This window comes from Fusarium venenatum (assembly GCF_020744135.1).
Source record: "Fusarium venenatum strain MPI-CAGE-CH-0201 chromosome Unknown EDB82scaffold_3, whole genome shotgun sequence".
In the NCBI taxonomy this organism is placed as follows: Eukaryota; Fungi; Ascomycota; class Sordariomycetes; order Hypocreales; family Nectriaceae; genus Fusarium; species Fusarium venenatum.
Window position 1 is genome coordinate 4,735,928 of NW_027072131.1, and position 19,198 is coordinate 4,755,125.

General features: G+C 48.4%; 10 protein-coding genes across 10 annotated transcripts; 5 read left to right on the forward strand and 5 right to left on the reverse strand.

Annotated features, from left to right (window-relative positions):
* The first annotated feature begins 150 nt into the window (after positions 1–150).
* On the forward strand, positions 151–5,618 carry EDB82DRAFT_539001 (uncharacterized protein). Its single transcript, XM_025727972.2, has 4 exons — positions 151–483; positions 569–1,005; positions 1,237–1,768; positions 1,955–5,618. Exons 2-4 carry the CDS (start codon positions 610–612, stop codon positions 5,476–5,478), a joined length of 4,452 nt encoding a protein of 1,483 aa, XP_025582386.1. The 5' UTR covers positions 151–483; positions 569–609; the 3' UTR covers positions 5,479–5,618.
* Positions 5,619–5,700: 82 nt separating this feature from the next.
* Positions 5,701–6,745, reverse strand: EDB82DRAFT_577517 (uncharacterized protein). Its single transcript, XM_025727973.2, has one exon. It carries the CDS (start codon positions 6,705–6,707, stop codon positions 5,805–5,807), a length of 903 nt encoding a protein of 300 aa, XP_025582387.1. The 5' UTR covers positions 6,708–6,745; the 3' UTR covers positions 5,701–5,804.
* Positions 6,746–7,540: 795 nt separating this feature from the next.
* Positions 7,541–8,827, forward strand: EDB82DRAFT_507438 (mitochondrial carrier domain-containing protein). Its single transcript, XM_025727974.2, has 5 exons — positions 7,541–7,716; positions 7,771–7,791; positions 7,846–7,977; positions 8,035–8,182; positions 8,229–8,827. The coding sequence occupies exons 1-5, from the start codon at positions 7,623–7,625 to the stop codon at positions 8,728–8,730; spliced, it is 897 nt and encodes a 298-aa protein (XP_025582388.1). The 5' UTR covers positions 7,541–7,622; the 3' UTR covers positions 8,731–8,827.
* EDB82DRAFT_507442 (uncharacterized protein) lies at positions 8,828–9,468 on the reverse strand. The gene is made up of 3 exons (XM_025727975.2): positions 9,352–9,468; positions 9,099–9,287; positions 8,828–9,040 (listed from the first exon to the last, which is right to left on the reverse strand). Exons 1-3 carry the CDS (start codon positions 9,367–9,369, stop codon positions 8,897–8,899), a joined length of 351 nt encoding a protein of 116 aa, XP_025582389.1. The 5' UTR covers positions 9,370–9,468; the 3' UTR covers positions 8,828–8,896.
* Positions 9,469–10,281: 813 nt separating this feature from the next.
* Positions 10,282–11,371, forward strand: EDB82DRAFT_527370 (uncharacterized protein; the record flags this gene model as incomplete). The annotated part of the gene is made up of 3 exons (XM_025727976.1): positions 10,282–10,302; positions 10,360–10,755; positions 10,808–11,371. 3 exons carry the CDS (start codon positions 10,282–10,284, stop codon positions 11,369–11,371), a joined length of 981 nt encoding a protein of 326 aa, XP_025582390.1.
* A 755-nt stretch (positions 11,372–12,126) lies between these two features.
* On the forward strand, positions 12,127–12,947 carry EDB82DRAFT_547026 (protein-L-isoaspartate O-methyltransferase; the record flags this gene model as incomplete). Its single annotated transcript, XM_025727978.2, has 3 exons — positions 12,127–12,228; positions 12,280–12,758; positions 12,806–12,947. 3 exons carry the CDS (start codon positions 12,127–12,129, stop codon positions 12,945–12,947), a joined length of 723 nt encoding a protein of 240 aa, XP_025582391.2.
* A 126-nt stretch (positions 12,948–13,073) lies between these two features.
* On the reverse strand, positions 13,074–14,145 carry EDB82DRAFT_507463 (uncharacterized protein). The gene has a single exon (XM_025727979.2). It carries the CDS (start codon positions 14,080–14,082, stop codon positions 13,162–13,164), a length of 921 nt encoding a protein of 306 aa, XP_025582392.2. The 5' UTR covers positions 14,083–14,145; the 3' UTR covers positions 13,074–13,161.
* Positions 14,146–14,308: 163 nt separating this feature from the next.
* EDB82DRAFT_507465 (uncharacterized protein) lies at positions 14,309–15,246 on the reverse strand (the record flags this gene model as incomplete). Its single annotated transcript, XM_065608790.1, has 2 exons — positions 15,106–15,246; positions 14,309–15,055 (listed from the first exon to the last, which is right to left on the reverse strand). Coding segments are annotated over exons 1-2 (509 nt in total), but the record flags the coding sequence as incomplete, so codon positions are not given.
* Positions 15,247–15,799: 553 nt separating this feature from the next.
* EDB82DRAFT_527373 (uncharacterized protein) lies at positions 15,800–16,765 on the reverse strand (the record flags this gene model as incomplete). The annotated part of the gene is made up of 1 exon (XM_025727981.1): positions 15,800–16,765. One exon carries the CDS (start codon positions 16,763–16,765, stop codon positions 15,800–15,802), a length of 966 nt encoding a protein of 321 aa, XP_025582394.1.
* Positions 16,766–17,149: 384 nt separating this feature from the next.
* On the forward strand, positions 17,150–18,461 carry EDB82DRAFT_568151 (uncharacterized protein; the record flags this gene model as incomplete). The annotated part of the gene is made up of 5 exons (XM_065609863.1): positions 17,150–17,641; positions 17,700–17,897; positions 17,960–18,198; positions 18,248–18,316; positions 18,351–18,461. The coding sequence occupies exons 1-5, from the start codon at positions 17,527–17,529 to the stop codon at positions 18,459–18,461; spliced, it is 732 nt and encodes a 243-aa protein (XP_065464070.1). The 5' UTR covers positions 17,150–17,526.
* Between the last annotated feature and the right edge of the window lie 737 nt (positions 18,462–19,198).

Here is a 19,198-nt window from a genome sequence, read left to right on the forward strand (position 1 = left end):
GTCCAGATCACACATATAACGTTCCATCCGTATTTATTGTGGATAACAAAACAAACCCAAGGATCGGCCTACATCAGTTCAGCCTTACCCAACAGAGGCTGGTAAATGCAGTAAGCAACAAGTTTGATCTGCCCGTTCCTACCGAATCCTGTTTCTTTCTGTGCAATTTGCAGGGGCTTTTCTTTCATTTTATTCTTTTCTTTTTTGTTGGTCAATATTGATTGATCATATGTTCTGAATTGGGTACCCACCAAGTATTAAAGAGTCATATACTGCTCCTAGCGTCAAGGCTACAACACCAAAACATCCTTCACAGCCTACCTGTTTCTGAAACACCAATCGTCTTATTTATTTGCCGAACATCACCTGATTAAACTTTGAATACTCATATTTATCTCATTCTAGTCAGGTTAGTTGAACCTACTTTTGTTGGACTGTTCGCAGGGTCTCAGAAAAGTCGAGAACATAAAGGACGATTAGTAGGTCAGTCATTGCTACTCTGGCTACACTTCAGACTACTTGTTTTTGCATCCCAAGACTCAGAAGACTAACCACCGCTGCCCACTAGATTTTCACGTTGGATTCATATTTGCTGGACCGTCAGACATCATGGCGGCGGTCCGCAAAAACAAAGAAAAAGACACCGCCGAAGCCCAATTTGCCCACATCCTTGACGACGCCAGCAAATTGTACTCGGACTCTTCCAAAAGCAAACTCACAGACTTTCTCAACCCACCTCTAAGCAACGTGAAAGACCTAATTTCTGAAATCGACAAGCAAAATGAGCAATTCTCCAAATTTCGCGAAAAGCGACAGTCCATTTTTAGTGCTCTCGCCGCTTGCCTTGACCCGGTCGAAACCATCGGTCAAATCGTGAGCGGCGCTGCGGCAGAGACTTTTGCACCTGCTGAAGGGATTTTTGGAGCAGTCGCCTACCTTATTGGAGCTGCGCGCGATGTTTCCTCGGCGTATGATACCATTGTTGAGTTGTTTGAGCTTCTCAAGGTGAGTGATATTCCCGACCCAGCCCCGCTTGTGACGAGATCCTCCTCATCCCCTTCAGGGTATCATAAAAGTTGGCCGCTAGGAACATAGGGGACGAAATTAGTAGTCTACGAAGTATGGTCTAAGCATCATAAACTGATCTGTGAATTTCGTCTGTTATGTCACCAGCGGCCAACGTTTCGGGTACCCTGGTGCCCGCTTGCGACAAGATCCTTACTAACGCTCATCAAGGACTTCACATCAAGACTAGATGTGTATGTGCAATACCGAATGGGAAGCGCATTACGAAACAAAGTCGTCACGATTCTAGCACAATTATTCGAGGTATTCGTCCTTGCCGCCAAAGAGATCCGTCGCGGCCGCTTCAAGGCCTATTTCAGAACCCTCTTCGGCAAGGGAACGCCCGTCCAGGAGGCACTCGACAACCTGAAAGCCCTCAACATCGGCGAGGAAAGACAAGTCCTCGCTGATACATACGGAGGCGTTAGTAAACTCAATGTCACGACGGAGAATATGCAGAGCAAGCTGGATGAGATGAATCAGACTATGATGCAGATACGCTCCGAGGGACGGGAGCGCACCGTCGCTGCACATCAAGATAAACTCAAGGAGATCTTGGATCCCTCGCCATTCCCTGTTGACTTCTTCAACTTGTTCAATAAGTCAAGGGCTGATTCAACGGGTGAATGGATCCTTCAAGACGGGGGCTTCAGGGCGTGGCTCGACAAGAAGACCAACTTTCTCTGGATAACTGGCGCAGCAGGTACGTTGTATCATTCGTCCCGACTATCTCTCAGGGTATCAGGAAAATTGGCCGCTGGAAGCATAAGAGGTGGAACTATTAGGCCTTAGACCATGGTCCTTGGACTACTTATTTCTGTGCCCTAAGACTTAGGGAGGCCAACTTTTCTGGTACCCATCACTCTTAACACATCACTGACATTTGCAGGTACCGGAAAGTCATATCTGACCACTCGTCTCATCTCATGGGGCTCTGATAGGATCTCTCGCCTCGCATACTTTTATTTCCGCGACAACAACCCAGAGACCCGTTCAGTCCTCCAAGCTCTACGCGACGTCGCCTATCAGCTTAGCGAAAGCGATCCTTTCTACGCAAAGCAACTCCTGAGGGGCGTGCAGAATATCGATGAGATTCGAACAATCCCCAGTGCCTACCGCAAACTCTTTGTTCAACCTTTCCGGGAAGAAGCGCAGGCAAAGGCTATCTACATCTTTCTCGACGGCATCGATGAAGCAGACTCCGAAGGTGTACAAGAACTGTTGGAACAGCTAGGTTCGAGCGACGAGTCTGTTCGAAGACCAAAGCATGTCACAATTCAGGTCGCTCTTATTGGAAGAACGTACATGACTGAAACTGTGACATATACCCTCGATCCCTCCAACCGCGGTAGCCAGGCCATTACAACTCTTCACGTTACGCCCGATCGTAATGCTGAAGATGTCAAGCTCTACATTGAAGACAGCGTCTGGCACCTCCGTAATCTCAGCCGTACACCTCCCGACTTCCGACAAAAGATCATAGACGCCATGATCAAGCAAGCAGACGGCCTTTTCATCCTCGCCAAGTTCATGATCGAAGACATCAGCCGCAAGCGACACCCACAAAGCATTCTCACAAGCCTACAATCGTACCCCAAGGAGATCAACGGAATTATCGCACAGACACTAAAGAACCTTTCCGAGACTCTTTACGAAGACCAAACAAGAGATTTAAACGAGATGCTGCAGTGGGCCGCATGCGCCGAAGAAGTCTTGTCTCTAGAGCAATTGGAGGCCGTACTCATCATGCGCTTCGGTGACCCGCCGTTCCATCTTGAAGAAACTCTGCGCGGTCAATACGCATGCTTCTTCGAACTTGAGCGCGAAGACGGACTGACAACAGACGATCTCATCCGCGAGCATGAGAAACAGCAGCGCATCAAGAATGGTGATCTCGGCTCCGGAAGACGATCGAGTTCAGCAAGTCGACCAGGCTCTGGCAGAAGTGGAAGTCCAAAGAGTCCAACAATCTTTGGCCGCCAAACCGGAACGCCTGACCTCGCACGTAATCTCTCTCCTCTGAGACGTGCGAGCCCTACGCATGGTTTGAGTCCTGTGCGAGGAAGCCCCGGCCGCGGTGTTAGCCCAGCGGCCAACTCTGATCTCTTCGATCCCATGAGCGACATGGACTTTCGATCGAGCAAGACCAACACCTGGATCACTTTCTTCCACTCTTCCATCAAGGGTTTCTTCAGCACAGAGGACTCTTCCAAGTACGGCACGGGTATTGGCTTCAACCCTCTTGTCTCGCGCATCCACATCCTCAAGACTTGTCTCTCTATCTTTACCGACAAGGCGGGCTTCGAGAAATATCGTCTCAGCCCGAGTGGTCGTGAGTCAATGAAACAATACTCCGCCTGGTACTGGCAGGAGCATCTGGCCGTGCTTGACCCGTCGACCGTCCCTGCGCCCGAGAAGAAGGTGTTGGGCGAGTACGTGTACAGAATGCTTACTGACGATAACATCATTCTCGACTGGACTCTTATGTATGAAAAGAACGACGAAGGTCTTGAAGTTCTCACAGACGCCAACATGAAGGGGCTGAAGAGATGGATGGCTGACCCCGATGTCCTCGCCTCTTTGAACCCCAAAGCTCGCGAGTGGGCAAGCAAAGCTATTAAGGAATCTCCCGGTATCTTCAAACCTATTGGTGACCTATATGCCCGTGCATGGCTATCCGAGGACTTCAAAAAATATGTACCCACGCTGTTCTGCTTCAAGATCGTCCAGTCCATCGCCTTTATGGAAGACGGATATTCGTGGTCAGGCTGCAATACGCACTGGACAGAGATCCCGGTCGATAGACGAATCGTCAAGGCCTCAGAGTGGGCAAAGATCCCGGAAAGTGCGCACTGGCACCGACGATGCGGAAGTACATACCTTACAAACGGTATGCACAATAAGGCGTTGGGACACTATGATAGGGCGCTTGTTCTCGACAATAACAGCGTCGAGACTCGCGGTCGCATTGCGTACTGTCTCTCGCGTGACGGAAGGTTCAAAGAAGCGCTTGAGCAAGCCCTCAAGTGTGAGATTATCGAGCGCGAGAGCATCGAAAGTGGAAAACTTGATGAGCAGGCATTGAAGAGTTGCAAGTGGCGCTTATACAAGGATCACATCCTCATCGCGTGCTGTTACGAGGAACTCAACAAAGTTGACCCAGCACTCGAGTACTTTCTCAAATCCATGGTCAGCGCCAAAGACGTCGGTCTTGATCGCAAGGAGTGCAAGGAATACTTTGAGCCTGAGCTTGGATACCTCGAGCTTGTGGCTACGGAGAACCGCCATGAGGCTGTAATCGAGTTCCTCGAGCAAATGTCCGAGCAAGTCACCGACGCAGAGAACAACCGTACTCGTCTGGTAGACTTCTTGCTCGAATTCCACAACAAACCTCTTGTCATCGACTGGATCCCCAAAGCGGCTAGCAAAGTAGGCGCTACAGAGTTTATTTATGATCGTTTGCAGTTCACCATTGATGTCGCCACCGTATCTCGCCTTCCCCTCAAAGCGCTTTACCTCCGTCTTTCGCTTGGAGCAACATACACGTACAGTCGCGACATCGAGGCTGCACTGGACCTCTTCGAGGGTATCACACAACTCGGCTACCGACCCCGTGGCAATGTTCCCACCCGTCAAGCCTACGCTCTCGCATTCCAGAAGCTTGCGTCGCTATACAAAGAGCGCGTTCTCCATGCTGGACTTAAGACGAAAGAAGCAGATGATTGGCTGGAGGAGCTGGACAAGATCAAGCACAAGCAGAATCGGCATCAGAATCATGACATGCCGATTGAGATGGTGGGATCAGACGTCAACATCGCCGCCATCTACATGATCCTCTTCAACAGGCTTTTGGGCAGGAGCCCTTCCACAGACCGCGATCTGCGCAAGCTTATCAACGACAGTCTCGATATTCTATCAGACGACGACGTATCAAATGACGAGTACGCTCTGGATAACCTCCTCGGCCTCTTCATCGCTGCCGACGACATCGAAAATGCTAAGGCTCTTAGCCAATCCATGCGCAAGGTTGATCCCAAGATCCTGGCTTCCACTCCTGAAGATTCACCCATCCTGCAACGCCTGGATCCTAAGCTCCCCGAGATCCAAACCATGCGTCAAAATTGCGCGCAGTGTCTCGATCTGATCTCTCCTTCGGATGAGTACTACATCTGCGAGTTCTGCATGGAGACATATGACGCCAAGTGCATGAAAGTTATCCAGGGTGAGGGGAACAAGACAAGTGATCACAGGGATGATTTGATCTGCAGAAGTGATCACAAGTGGTTTGCTGTACCGCCGCTGAGGATGGTGCTGCATAGAGGAGAGATTCTTTTGGGGACTGGAAAGGTAGCGAGTTTTGGAGAGTGGAAGGCTGGGCTAGAGCAGAAATGGGGACGACAGAAAAAGAAATAGAGAAAGATATGGGAATATGGGGTATGATGGTATGAGGGTATGAGATATGATTGAAGCATCTTATGGAGTTTGATTAAGATTTAGATGAGGCATCGAATACAAAGCATCGTTAGATATGACAATACATGGGTAGATATGCTAAACTTGTTGACATCCAACAGTACATGTGATTCTATTTCCATTGACCAATCTATACCGAACTATCTAAATGAGAGCATAAACGACTGACTCCTAAACAATTTCCAAAAACAAAAACGTCCACAAAAGAAAGCACACACGATCCCAATCTAATTCCACACCCGTCAATCGACAATTGAGTCGCCTCGTCAAAGCTTATCATGACTCTCAGGGCGACCATACATTTCCTCGAAAAGCTCCATCATCCCCTCTGGAGTCGTATCGCGAATGGCACAGCAGTACCTCTTGCCCCGGGCGATAAACGCCGTTTTGAAGATGTTCCAAAGGTAGGGTGACTCGATAGGAGAAGGTACTTGTAATTCCACAGCTTCTGCCATCCGCACCATGTCTTCTGTTGCACGGGTTGTATCCGCATGTCGCTGCTTCACGTCGCGCGGAGAATCAGAGACAATTATGCCGACAGTGACAGGACCAGGTGAATCACCCTTGTTCTCAGCAACGATGCGGAAACAGAAATAGCCGAAGTAGTAAAGCCCACACTTGAAGACGAACATGGCGAGAGCGTCGCCGATAGTCGCGGAGATGCTTTCCACGTCCATGCCAATTTCCACCATTTCTGGAAGAGAAATCACCACGTTCCTGTTGACTGGCGCATCCATGACACTGTTCTCGCCAAGGAAAGGCATAACCGTCAAGTAGCGGTTCAGATCGTGTGGACATTGCTTGATAAGGGGGTTTTCGGCGCCTTTGCGCAAGTAGAAATAGTCGACGAGGGTATCTCGAAGAACTCGAGGAATCGGCTGTTTAGCTTGTGGGCATAGAGTGAACCTTGCTCTGACTGGTATACCATAGGTAGCTTGTTGATCAGCGAACGCATTGTAGATATTCGCCCGGATCATGTCCGCATGTATTTCCACGTCGTGGCGTTCGTCAAAGCCAGTAGTCGAAATGCTGTCCTGTCGTTGAGAATTGGTAGGGAAGGCTTCGAAAGCCATCCCCGGCGAGTAGAATATTTTCAAAATTTCTTTAGGTCCAAGTTCTAAGCGCATGTTCTCAAGCTCAGAACGTGAGTAGACCTTTTGAGGAGTCATGTTAGCGAGTGTTGATAGGGGTTGTTGTGATGTGATAGAGTCGTTTCTTGAGAATCTTCAGGAGGTGTTTGAGGTTTGAGTGATGACAAGATAGGAAGATTATGATGCTGAGTTATTGAATCAAAAGCTTATAGCCATTTATACTGAATCCTTCATTAAAGATATAATTGAAGCCAGCCAGGGCTAGAAGTCATTGGTAAGGCTCACTGAGAGTTACTCTTTGATCTGGTAACATTCTGTACAAAGAAACAACGAGAGAGTTCATACGCTGAACATTGGGCTCAATAAATTATGAATAGAATACGGAGCTTTCGGCCATTTAGTATCATGCATTGAGTCTTGGTTTGGCATTTCTTTCATCTTTGACGGTGAGCATGGTAGTCACAGTGAGGCGGAATTGTAACAATCACCAAGTCTGCAAGCAGTTCATACTCAGGACAAAGGAGTACTTTATAAATTAAAGACGGCACTAAATTGAGTCCCTGCAAGAGCATCAGTATGCTCACAAACAGCACTTTGATATATGCCAGATTGAGGCTTGTACCTGTAGGTTAGGGTTGTCAAGCTGTAGTTTGTCATTACGCCAGCGACGTCACCCAGGCATAAAGAATGAATGCAGCAGAGACTAATGAGAGTAATCTTCCAGGATATGCTCCTAGTAACTCTTTTCTGGTGAAGGCGTTCCTGGTTGTAGTCAACAGTCCAACCCCGGATGCCGATCCAACGGAACTCAGCTCGGCTAGACCAAAATTTATAGCGACATCGGCGCACGTGTGAATTGAAACAAGTGCTGTAGCTCCAAAAGTTCGAGTGACGAAATCCAATCCCCCGCGCCAGGAAAAAAGTTGCCATTCAATCACGACCAACGTCAACTTAATTGCAATTCCGGCAGGATAACATAGCAATTAATTCAAAATGGCTTCCGCCGCACAACCAGCAGAGAAGAAGAAGCAGCCCAGCCCTCTGCGATCCGTCATCGCTGGTTCAACAGCCGGTGCCATTGAGATTGGTATGCGTTCACCCACGCGACATCCATAACCACAAACTAATCATTGGACTATAGCTATTACCTATCCCGCCGAATGTACGTTTACTTCCTCGCGAAAAGCCAACTAGAACAAACCTAATCGAAACGCAGTTGCAAAGACTCGGTCGCAGTTGAACAGACGGTTGGGAGAAGGTCAGAAGCTCCCTTGGCCTCCGTTCGGATCGCAGTGGTACGCAGGATGCACCACTCTCATCATTGGCAATGCAGCCAAGGCTGGAATCCGTATGCTTTCCCCCGACTTTATATCACATCAGCAAAGCATTGGCTGACCTTTAATAGGATTCGTGGCGTTTGATCAGTACAAGGCGCTACTTGTTGACGAGAATGGCAAGCTATCTGGACCTCGAACTGTCCTCGCTGGTTTTGGTGCTGGTGTGACAGAGTCATTGCTTGCTGTCACTCCCACCGAGAGTATCAAGACAACCCTGTAAGTCCATACCAACCTCTACAAAACTCAAGCTAACAATCTCAAGTATCGACGACCGCAAGTCGGCCAAGCCTCGATTCCGCGGTTTCCTCCATGCCGTCCCCATCATCGCCCGCGAGCGTGGCCTCCGAGGTTTCTTCCAAGGCTTCGCTCCCACGACCGCCCGACAAGCCGCCAACAGCGCAACACGATTCACCGCCTACAACTTCTTCAAGCAAATGGCCGAGTCGTACACAGCACCAGGCGAGAAGCTCGGCGTCGTGGGAACTTTTGCCATTGGTGGTCTAGCAGGTCTCATCACTGTCTACGTGACGCAGCCTCTCGACACAATCAAGACGAGGATGCAGAGTATCGAGGCGCGCAAGACATACGGAAACAGCTTCAAGTGCGCCACTACCATCTTCAAACAGGAAGGCGTCTTTACTTTCTGGAGTGGTGCGCTGCCCCGTCTGGCGAGATTGATTGTCTCGGGAGGATTGGTGTTTACTGCTTATGAACAGATCCAGTTGTGGTTCACCAAGATAGACCCAGAGGAGAAGTACATTTAAAGAGATACTAGAGTCGGTATAAAATGCAGAAGGCGTTGGAGAATGGACAACATAATGGGGAATCGCTTTTTGATACAATGTACAAGTACAATTACATATACACGTCAGATGCCAGCTGAATATCTTTCCGTATTCTTATCCGGCATTAATCGTCTCATCATCATCTTTACTGGAATCGAATCATACCCGACAATCTCTTGCCCAGTCGCTCCAACCATGACCTGTTGGGCGCCTCATCGATTTCCCTTATTAGATCAGCGAAGTATGTAGGCTGACTCTTTGGTTCTAGCAATCGACCCTTGAGCTTGAACTGTCCGAATATTAGCTTTCGTCGTCATTTCTGTGGTATGATATCGCAGCGCACGCACTCGATCGTTGTATCGGTCCTGGGCCAGGAACTGCAGCGCCCTCGCCTTGAGAAGCTCTTCGCGCTCCATGGATGGCTTGTAGTTTTGGAATCGCTCGGTAACGGCCTTGCCTAGGACATCTTGGAGTTGGTGATCGGGACGCAGGGCCTGCTTTGGCCAGCGCGCAAAGACGTCGGAGTATATTTTTTGCTACAACGCAGACAGATGTTAGTTCTCTAATAGTTAAATCATAGTATGGAGGAATATTACTTACAGATAATGGCCGAGACATTGTGAATTGAGGCTGTTGTCGTTGCTGGGATTAGCCTTCTCTACCACAGAATATCTCGACGTCAACCATTAGAGAAATTCCACACTACAGTGTTTCATTACAGTGTCAGATACTATTGAGACTGTTCTTGAAAAGCATATGATTGGGTCATGCGTAAATTGCCTCAGGCCACCACGAGACCCTTGAAAATCAAAGTCTCATTCATTCTTCAACCTCAAAAAGGACAAGCTCGTGATATGATTCAATGTGGAGGTGGAGCCAGCCGGGTCTAACTACGACCTGACACAGCCCACCTCATCTTGAGAGAGTCATCAAAGGCAGCAACATTTGAGTTTTGCCATTTATTTCCACCAGGTTCCCCAGAAAGAAGTATGTTTAAATTTCAACTCTGATTGTTGTTTGTTGTTTTGCTGTGCCTCTTTCAAAGACATCTGAACAAGGGGCTATAGAGGACAGACTCAAAGTACAGATACAGTGCGCCAAGACGTTTTAGGTACCCATATTTGGCGCATGCCCCCTGAAGACCCTTCTAGACGCATCCCCCTGTGCTTACCCACACTGTGGCGATACCGAACTGGAACCTCCCGGCCGCATCTTGACTAAGGCGCCGGACCATTTTGCTTCAGGCTTTCTCCTCGCCTCGTAATCGCTTTTGAGAACTCAAGGCCAACGAAACAGTAAGAAACTCAATACTACAGCCAAACTAAACCCAAATTCGCCGTCACTCCTTCAAACCTTTTCGCCAAATAGATCATCTCTCCTTTTGTCTCTTTTCGACTTCCTCTTCTCTTGTTTTCCCTCACGGCTCTTGTTCCTTTACGATTCCTTTTTCTCCTCCCTACGACATCGCGTGTATTTCCTTGGTAAGCGGATCCGGGAGGCAGCCCGATCACCGCCAGACGATAGCCCATCATGTCCGGACGATACGAAAGAGTAAGTCGCGACTTGGAGACACAAGTAAAAAATGACGATTTATTGACAAATTCCCAGGTCAACGCCCAAGACGAGGAAGACTTCAGCAATAACAATAACAACAACCGGATGTCCACAGTCCCCCCCCACTCGCCACCACCCTCGTTTCACTCTCGAGCCCCCTCTCCCCAGCGCCAGGTCGACAACACTCTCGCCGATGCCTTTGACGATGACGACGACAGTGACGATGACGTTGACGACCGACAGCGTTTGATGCGACAAAACTCGACGCCATCATTCGAGACGGCCAATGCGACGCAAACTCCCCAACCGGCTGTTCCGGCACCAGCGCCATCTGGCTCAAGATCAACAAGAATTGTAGGAGGAGGCTCAGGATCGGATGGTGTTTTTGCCAACTTGTCTGCGCGTCCAGAGCGAGGCAACGCTGATCCCGAGAAGGATGAACTACCACCGGTATGTCGCTCGTGGTTATCGATTTTGGTATTCTAGTACTAACTGTTATCAGTCTTACGAACAAGCTGCGGCCGATGCTGCTCCTCCATACTGGGAAACAACAATCCTCGCTCCTGGCATGGGTGGGCCCGACGAAGTTTACATCGACGGCATGCCAGTTGGATCATTCTTCTCATTCGTCTGGAACGGAATGATCTCAACGTCCTTCCAGCTCGTCGGTTTCCTCCTCACATACCTCCTACACTCTACCCACGCTGCCAAGAACGGTTCTCGTGCCGGTCTCGGCATCACTCTTATCCAATACGGCTTCTACATGAAGGGTGCCTCCGAAGACGAACCCCCAGCAATGAGCGGTCCCGATGGTTACGCAGCCCCACCAGACCCAAACTCGCACAGCTTTAAGCAAGGCGACGTGACAGACGAGGACCTAGGCACCATTAGCGGAAGCGAGTGGCTAGGATATGTGCTCATGGTTGTCGGCTGGTTTCTTCTTATCAAGAGTGTCGCCGAGTTCCTACGAGCACGTCGTCACGAGCAACTTGTCCTGCAGAGCCCTGATCGTGGCCTGGGCGTCCCAATTATTGCCGAGGGCGAGTCCAACGAACGAGTAGTTTAAAAAGGATCAGCGGAGGAAGTTTTCATGTACAACACAATATACCACATCATGCAAGCGCATCAGTCGAGAGACGTACGCGTTTCTCTTACTTGTTCTTTCCGGCGTTTTTCTTGGGTGGAATGAATCGAATCGAAGGGATTGGAAGGATATATGGGTTCCTACTACAAGCTTATTGTTTGGCGCGTCGCACGCAGTTTCATACGTCTATATATGTCTTCAAAACATGATTTGAAATTTGAATTTGGGTATCTTGCTGTTGAATTGGTGACTGGTGTATAACGGATGTAGAATAGACTTCGGCTTTCTAAGCGATGATCTCTAGCTCTATTCCTAAAATACTCAAATCAGACAGGATCAGCCTAACTTATAAAACCCCATCCTTCAAGATGAATATCTTAAACTTTACATCCCCTGTTGACCTAAAGCCCCCTGCTAACTTAAGCCATGGTTCACTTTGTGGGGTACCCGTCGCCGATCCCAGTATTACGGAACGGCCCCGCACAAGCTTCGGCAGCTACTTCCCATGATGATAGTATTACAACCATTTATTTATCTTTACCTGCAGCTCTTTTTTGTCTTTATAGCAACATTCTTGAATCTCAACTCGAATCCTTTATCTGCCTATGCCAACTCCAACTCCATCACTTATTACCGTCATCGTGGCTTTTGTCAAGAAATCGCTCTATTTCTCATCTCGCTACGTCAGACAAACCTATTCTCGACTTACATACCCAAAGCAGTTGTCGGGAATCAACATGGCGTGGACATGTAGTGGTAACACAAACTCGGCGCTGATCGAGAACATGTGGAAAAATGGACTTATCACTGATGCTCGAGTGAAAGAGGCGTTCCTCAAAGTATATCCATCCCCCTTTGCTATCTACAAGTAATACATGCTAACATCCCAGGTTGACCGCGCACATTACGCTCCAGCGATGCCATACGAAGACTCTCCCCAACCTATCGGCTACTCAGCTACTATATCCGCACCACACATGCATGCTTCAGCGGTCGAACATGTCCTAAGCTATCTCCTCCCATCCTCCACGTCGCCTTCCCCGCGCATTCTCGACGTCGGCTCTGGCTCAGGTTATCTTACACATGTCATGGCTGAGCTTGTAGGCGAGAAAGGTCTTGTCGTAGGGCTAGAACATATCAGGCAGCTGAAGGAGCTGGGCGAGAATAATATGGCAAAGAGTGAGCAAGGAAGGAGGTTTCTAGAAAGTGGAAAGGTGAGATTTCGGTTCGGCGACGGGAGAAAGGGGTGGGTTGAAGAACCAAGAGAAGGTGAGCAGCAGGAAGGTATGGGATGGGATGTTATCCACGTTGGGGCTTCGGCAGTGGAGATTCATCCTGAGTTAATCGAGCAGTTAAAGGCTCCTGGATGGTAAGTCGAGCGTCTTCAGTCTGTTTACGGATATTGACGAGGCATAGCATGTTTATACCAGTTGACGATGACAAGATGGGATACAACCAGCACGTATGGAGGATTGAGAAGGACGGCAATGGGGAAGTTACAAAGAAGAAGTTGTTTGGGGTTCGATATGTCCCATTAACCGAGGCGCCGAAGGAGTAGAGTGATAATCTTGGTTCACTATTGTTCTCACACTCTAAATTCGATGCAGGCAGTATAATAAAACTGATATATAATAATTCCCAGGCAACTGATAGTTCAACATAGCTAAGTCATTTATCCATAAATCCATAACTCGTGTACATCCATTAACTCCAAATAATGTGCAAGCAAACATCCATATCCTTTATCTCCATTCTGAACCCCCTTCTTGGTCCTATAGCAGACCCAGGCCAAAGATAACAGCAGCGATAGCTGATAGTATACTAGGTGCATAAAGTCTTGGACTATCGCTTGCAAGCCCCGGTGCTTCGTTGGATCCTTTGCCAGATGAGCCCGAGGGTGATTGAGACGAGCCAGATTGGCTTCCGGCCTGCTTGTTGGCGGTGCATCCTCCAGATGGACATGTCTTACCCGTCGAGTTCCCGGAAGGCGTTGCGATGGGCAGCGGGATAACAGTTGTGCAACCCTCAGGTGGACAAATGACCCCCGTAGCTTGTTGCTGTTGAGTCTGTGTCGGCGCAGGAACAGGTGTTCCAGTCCCGTTGCAACTTGTACAAGGCGATGGCTTTTGCACGACCGGAGGGACAGTTCCGTTCTTTCCCAAACACTCGCCACCTTCACATCCTGCGAGTTGGTACAAGCTCAGTACGCCTTCTCCTCCGCATTTCCCGCTGCTTTCATCGCCTTCAATGCAGAGAATATTGCATCGTTGCTCGTCGACAAGTTCAAAGGATGCTGATGCGCCACCAGCGTCGCAGAGACAAGAGCCCGCACCTATGGCTATGAGTGTTGCTGCTCTGGCACATGATTGGAGACATTGAGGTGCCGTGAAAGGAGCTTGTAGGAAAGCAGGTGTGAAAGGCGGCGCAGCAGACGTTGAAATACATCCGATGTATTGGTAGGGTGGGGAGTAGGGGAGGGCTGTTGCCAATAGGATGAAGTTGAGAATAATTGGTATAAGCATCTTGTCGTTGATGTATGAATTGTGTTGTATTTGTATAAGTGGTGATACTGTGGGTGATGAGTTGCAGTGACTGATGATGAGATTAACCAAGCAATAGGGGTAATATATATCTTGTTGATGCCCAGCCATTCTGTTATTGATAAGACATGGAGCTTGACCAGTTGCGAACATAATTTGAATGGCAATTGTAATTCCCGGGAACAAGAGATCTAGAACTACCTGGATACATGATCTTTGCTCCTGCGTTCCAAGCAGCGGCAGTTGAGGTGAGCGTGATGGCGGGGATCATATGTCTCAGACATCAACACCATGATCAGGAATGAAACAAGTAAACTCGAGTATCTGGACTACATACAATCTCACAGCGATATTTTCAGCACAATTATTAATAGGAAAACCGTCGTACAATTAAATAGTAACAATAGAGATCAAGCATATCCCAAGGTAATAAATGAGTGTCATCAACACTCTTAATGTTGACGTTGTCCTTAACAATAAAACAACATATTCAGCCACTCGGAGTAATTCACATTCTTCCTTCCGCCATTCCTTCTGTTTTGTTTCACCTTCTTATGTTTCAGTAATTCTACTAAACAGCCAACTCTCGATATTTCCGATACACTTCCAAAAACATCTACACTTCTCCCAACCTCACTCTGCGCCTCTCTACTTACAATCCGGCGTAACAGTAGGAGTAACAAATTCAGTTCCACACCCCTCGGGACAATCCCCTCCACATGGAAACGCTGTGGTAACCGTAGTCGCCGTCGCAGGACACCCACAAACCGAACTCACTGTCGACAAGCTCAAGCACATGGGCCTAATACAATCCGAGCAGATAGTCTGAGTCTCGGTAACAGTTGGACATGCAGGAGTACTAGCAGTGGCGATGGTGGAAGTTGGTCCGTAAGAGGACGCGTAGACGTACGACGTATCGCAGCCGCCGGGACACTTGGACTTTGAGCAAGGGAAGGACGTCTTGACGGTTGAGACGTGAGGGGGGCAGTTCTGCTGATTGAGGGAGATGGTGGAGAAGGAGAGGCAGGCGAGGGTTACGCAGGTTGAGCAGACTTCTTTGGTGGATATGACAGTCGGGCATGGCTTTGTAGTGGTGCCATGATGTTTCTTTGCATTGGTAAGAGAACTGTAAGTGTTAGCGATGGTTGACAGTGTAAGGGGGATTGGGGACGGTACATGAGGAGCGCAGTGAGGATGGTAAAGGGCAGCATTTTGGATAGAGAGTTGAATATATGATTGTAAATGGAGTTGTTATATATATGGCAAGTTTAATATTTAGGTATATCACAGCCAGTCCTTTCTCCTCCAGAGGAATCCGGGTATTTATATACTCAGCTGTTTCCTCACATTTAAATCTTACATCTTACATCGTCAGTCCGGCCAGCAATACGAGATATCACGAATAACTCTCCGACGATCCGATCCATGGTAGTCCAAACAGAATCTGTCAATCACAAGACAGGAATGTAGATGATGCAGATAAAACACATGGATTGGACTGCGGCTGACAAGATGTTGTTAAACACCCTGACGATCACTCTTGGGTGACCGAATGGAGCTATGCCCATTGGGAAATACGAGGCGCTATGATGCAAAGTTTGGAGAGCGATCATCTTGGCTGAAGGGAGACCTGAGAAAAGCGCTGTCTCGAGGACTCGGTAGTTGCTGTTGTGATTCTTGATACTCTTTTTGGAAGGCCTCTGTGGCACGCTTTGTGTGGTTGGCAGCCATCGGAGGTTGTGTAACAAGATCTGACCCAGTATGTCGTATTCAGTGGCATAGCCAAGAATTAATGCATGTAAATAGTAATCCTTATTCTCGTTGCGACTCTCCACAAACAAGTTTCCGGACATTGTAGCTTTTGAGTTGCTCAGATAACAAGTCCCATCCCATCACTTCTTCTGCTTCCCTCCTTCTCCTTCCTCCACTGTTTAACAATTCCCCCGATAACTTCATCAAGGTCTTCATCCTCCAATCCCAACTCCTTCATGGCAAATGCATCTCCCCTATTGGGCCACTCGGCGTCTAGTGCTCCTAGGACAAACACAATCTTCTCCAGCGCGTGAGGGTTGTATTTGACGGCCATCTGGTCAACCTGTTCCTTTAGGAACTCATCCGAGTTCACAAACTCCTTCTTCCACTCTGCGCCTGTCGCCTTCTCGAGGGCCGCTACCACCTCCAGCTGTGTCTTGCAGAAGCTTTGTACGTAGAGGAGACGGTTTTTTGTGGTGTCCGGGTGCTTGAGTACTGCGACAAGAGATTCGGCAACGCGGGAGAGTGTGGATGCTGAAGCAGGAACATTGCCCTTGTCTAGTATCACAGCGGTGTTGGTGACGAGATCAGTGTGTAGCAGACCATCGCGAATTCCATAGTCAAAGAAGTGCCCACACACGATAGATGTCCAGGAGAAATTTGGGTGTTCCTTTGCAAGTTCAATAGCCTTGTTCCTCACTTCATCCTTGTCACGGTAAAGCTTCAGTAGTTTCTTGGCTTGCTCACTCTGGGCATCACAACTTCCAAAGTCGGCAGGAATGAAGCGTTTCACGCCCGCCTTGGCAGAAGCTTCTGCAAGGCGGAGATGCTGATCAACAACGTTGGTTAATGGAAATGAGGCAATGACAACATCTTGGCCTTTTAGAGCGGGAACTAAAGCGTCAATTGCGAAGTCGTCTGGGATGGTGACGATGGAGATAGATTCGGCGTGCGCAGGTGTTGATTTGGATGATTCACGTCTGGCGACAGAGACTTCGAAGGAGTTTGAGGATACAAGGCCTTCTAGGAGGACTGAGCCTAGAGTTCCGTTCGCGCCAACGAGAAGGACTTTCTTGAGAGACATGATGACGTTTGTTGTTGTCAAAGGCGTAAAGTTTTGGTGTTGGAGGGAGAAGCTGTAGATAAAGATACGACACCGCGGGGTAATGCGGGATAGATATTTCGATCAAGCTTCAGCTCTTTCCTCTTGGGGTTTTATCTGTACGGAAAGTGTAACGACTGAGACATCGGGGTTGATCTCCGATGCAGGAAGCCGGGGTCGTGGTCCGATGGGCCATTGACGCCATCGCGGATACCTTCCATCTCGCCATGTACAAAGAGGAAAGCCGAAGCGAGCGTATATATGTCATAGATAGCTGTGTAACGTATCACAACAATTTGTTTAGCACAAAGTTACTCTATTCAGTAATTGTGTTACAAAGAATGCTTGTACCATGTCCAAAGACGCGCAACTTATCAACCCCACCCAAACCATGATCTCCACAAGGGTCTCGGTATAAATCAAGCTATAAACTTCTGATATGTTTGTGACTAAGAATTCAAGAATATACAAACAGCCATATGTATTTACAATCCTTGCTCGAAGAGAAAGAGAGTGTTCATGTCACACGGCAACGTTCAATGCTTATCTCTATGCCTCATATTGCTGCAGATCGCTTCCGTCGGGCGAGGTCCTCGTCATACGAATGTAACGACATGAAGTTGCACTTGTAGTTGACTCCGTATCACAGAGTGCACTGTTCACAACTACAAGATGAGGAGCTTGTCCTCTCTTTGAATCCAACACTACGCACCCACCTCTCTTCATCAACAAAACTAGCAAACATGACAGCAAACGGAGCATTCGAAGAGCCATCAAGTGAGCCCGCTTCGCAGGTCAAACCACCCTGGGAGGAAGAGACCAGAGACATTGAAAACAAAGAGATCGTCCTCATCACTGGTGCAAACACGGGCATCGGCTTGGAGACGGTCAAAACCTTATTCTGCTCTTAAAAAAGCCTACCATGTCGTTATAGGCTCTTGCAAAGCCGTCAACGGCGAAGAAGCAATCGCTCAGCTGGAAACCGAGTTTCCCGACACCAAGAGCAGCGTCGATGTTGTACAGATCGACCTTGGCAATAGCCACAAGATCCCACTTGTCTTTGAGACTATCAAGTCCAAGTTTGGCAGAGTTGATGTTTTAGTCAACAATGCGGGTGCGTTTTCTGCATCAACATGGTGTAGAGGTAACTTGAGAGGGTGGCTGACGAGTGTCTAGGCGCAAATTTTGACTCGTTTGAAGAAAACGATGGTGCTGATCCTGCCCGCGCTCGTCTTTTGTTTAACAAGACTTACAACAACAACGTGTCGGGCACTCAGGTTTTCACGGCGACATTCATTCCTCTTCTGTTGGAGTCCTCGTCCCCGCGCATCATCTTTTTGACTTCAGGCCTCTCGACACTTCACGGCACGCACGAGTCGTTCCTGTCAAAAAATCACAGAATCCATCCCGAAAGGGTGGCCCAAGACGGGGATCCCGACAGCTATTGCGTACCGCTGCTCCAAGACTGCGCTCAACATGGTGATGCTGTCGTGGTACCAGCTTCTCAAGGAAGACGGGGTCCGAGTGTGGTCCGTTAACCCAGGCTTCTTAGCTACAGGGCTGGGAGGGTGCGGGGTATCCGGCGACGGGCGGTGAGCTTATTCTAAAGGTCATTGAGGGAGAAAAGGACGAGGATGTGGGAAAGGTTGTCAGTCAAGATGGTGTTCAGGAGTGGTAGTAGTGCTGCCTTGACAATGCTGGGCGTGTTATTCAGGACACGCTTGACTCGAGATGAGATGAAAGCTCGGGCTTTCGAAAATCACAATAACTCGGTTAGCCAATTGAAATGAAATGCATTGACTCTGGCAGTGACAGCGTATCTACTAATTAGCAAAGCCACATTTGATGATGTACGTACGTCTGTCGAATAGTCCAAGCAATGATCCAAGCTCCATATTAACAAACAAGTGACACTATCATCAAAGCGTCACAAAGAAATAAGAAATGAAAAAATTGTGTTCAAACGATCGCTTGGCAGTTAATGCCGTCGGAGGAGTGCGTCATTGCGTATATCCAGCTCAGCCCTGAAGTTTCTTTTGTTGTTGATGGTTGGGTATTTGATCTAGGATGGTCCATGTAAGCGGGCAGTAGGTGACGATAGAAGCCGTGCCTTTTAGGCCACTGAAAAGCAAAGTAGACACAAGACCAGTTTCTGAGTTCAAAACCCTTGTAGAACATGTGATAAAAACCAAGTTCGACTAGATAGTTGAAGGAAGGCTGAGGATAGATATAAATAAGTGATATCAAGTTGGATTGTGGCTTGCTTCTATTGCGTCGAGGATTACGAGAGACAAGGGGGACAAAGATGACGAGTCTGACACTGTAGAGTTTCAGAGAACCATAGGGGGTCAGTATAGTATGAGAATAGTGGCTGGTCCCTGGAACCCTCGGTAGAAGACAACCCCTGGCCCGCCA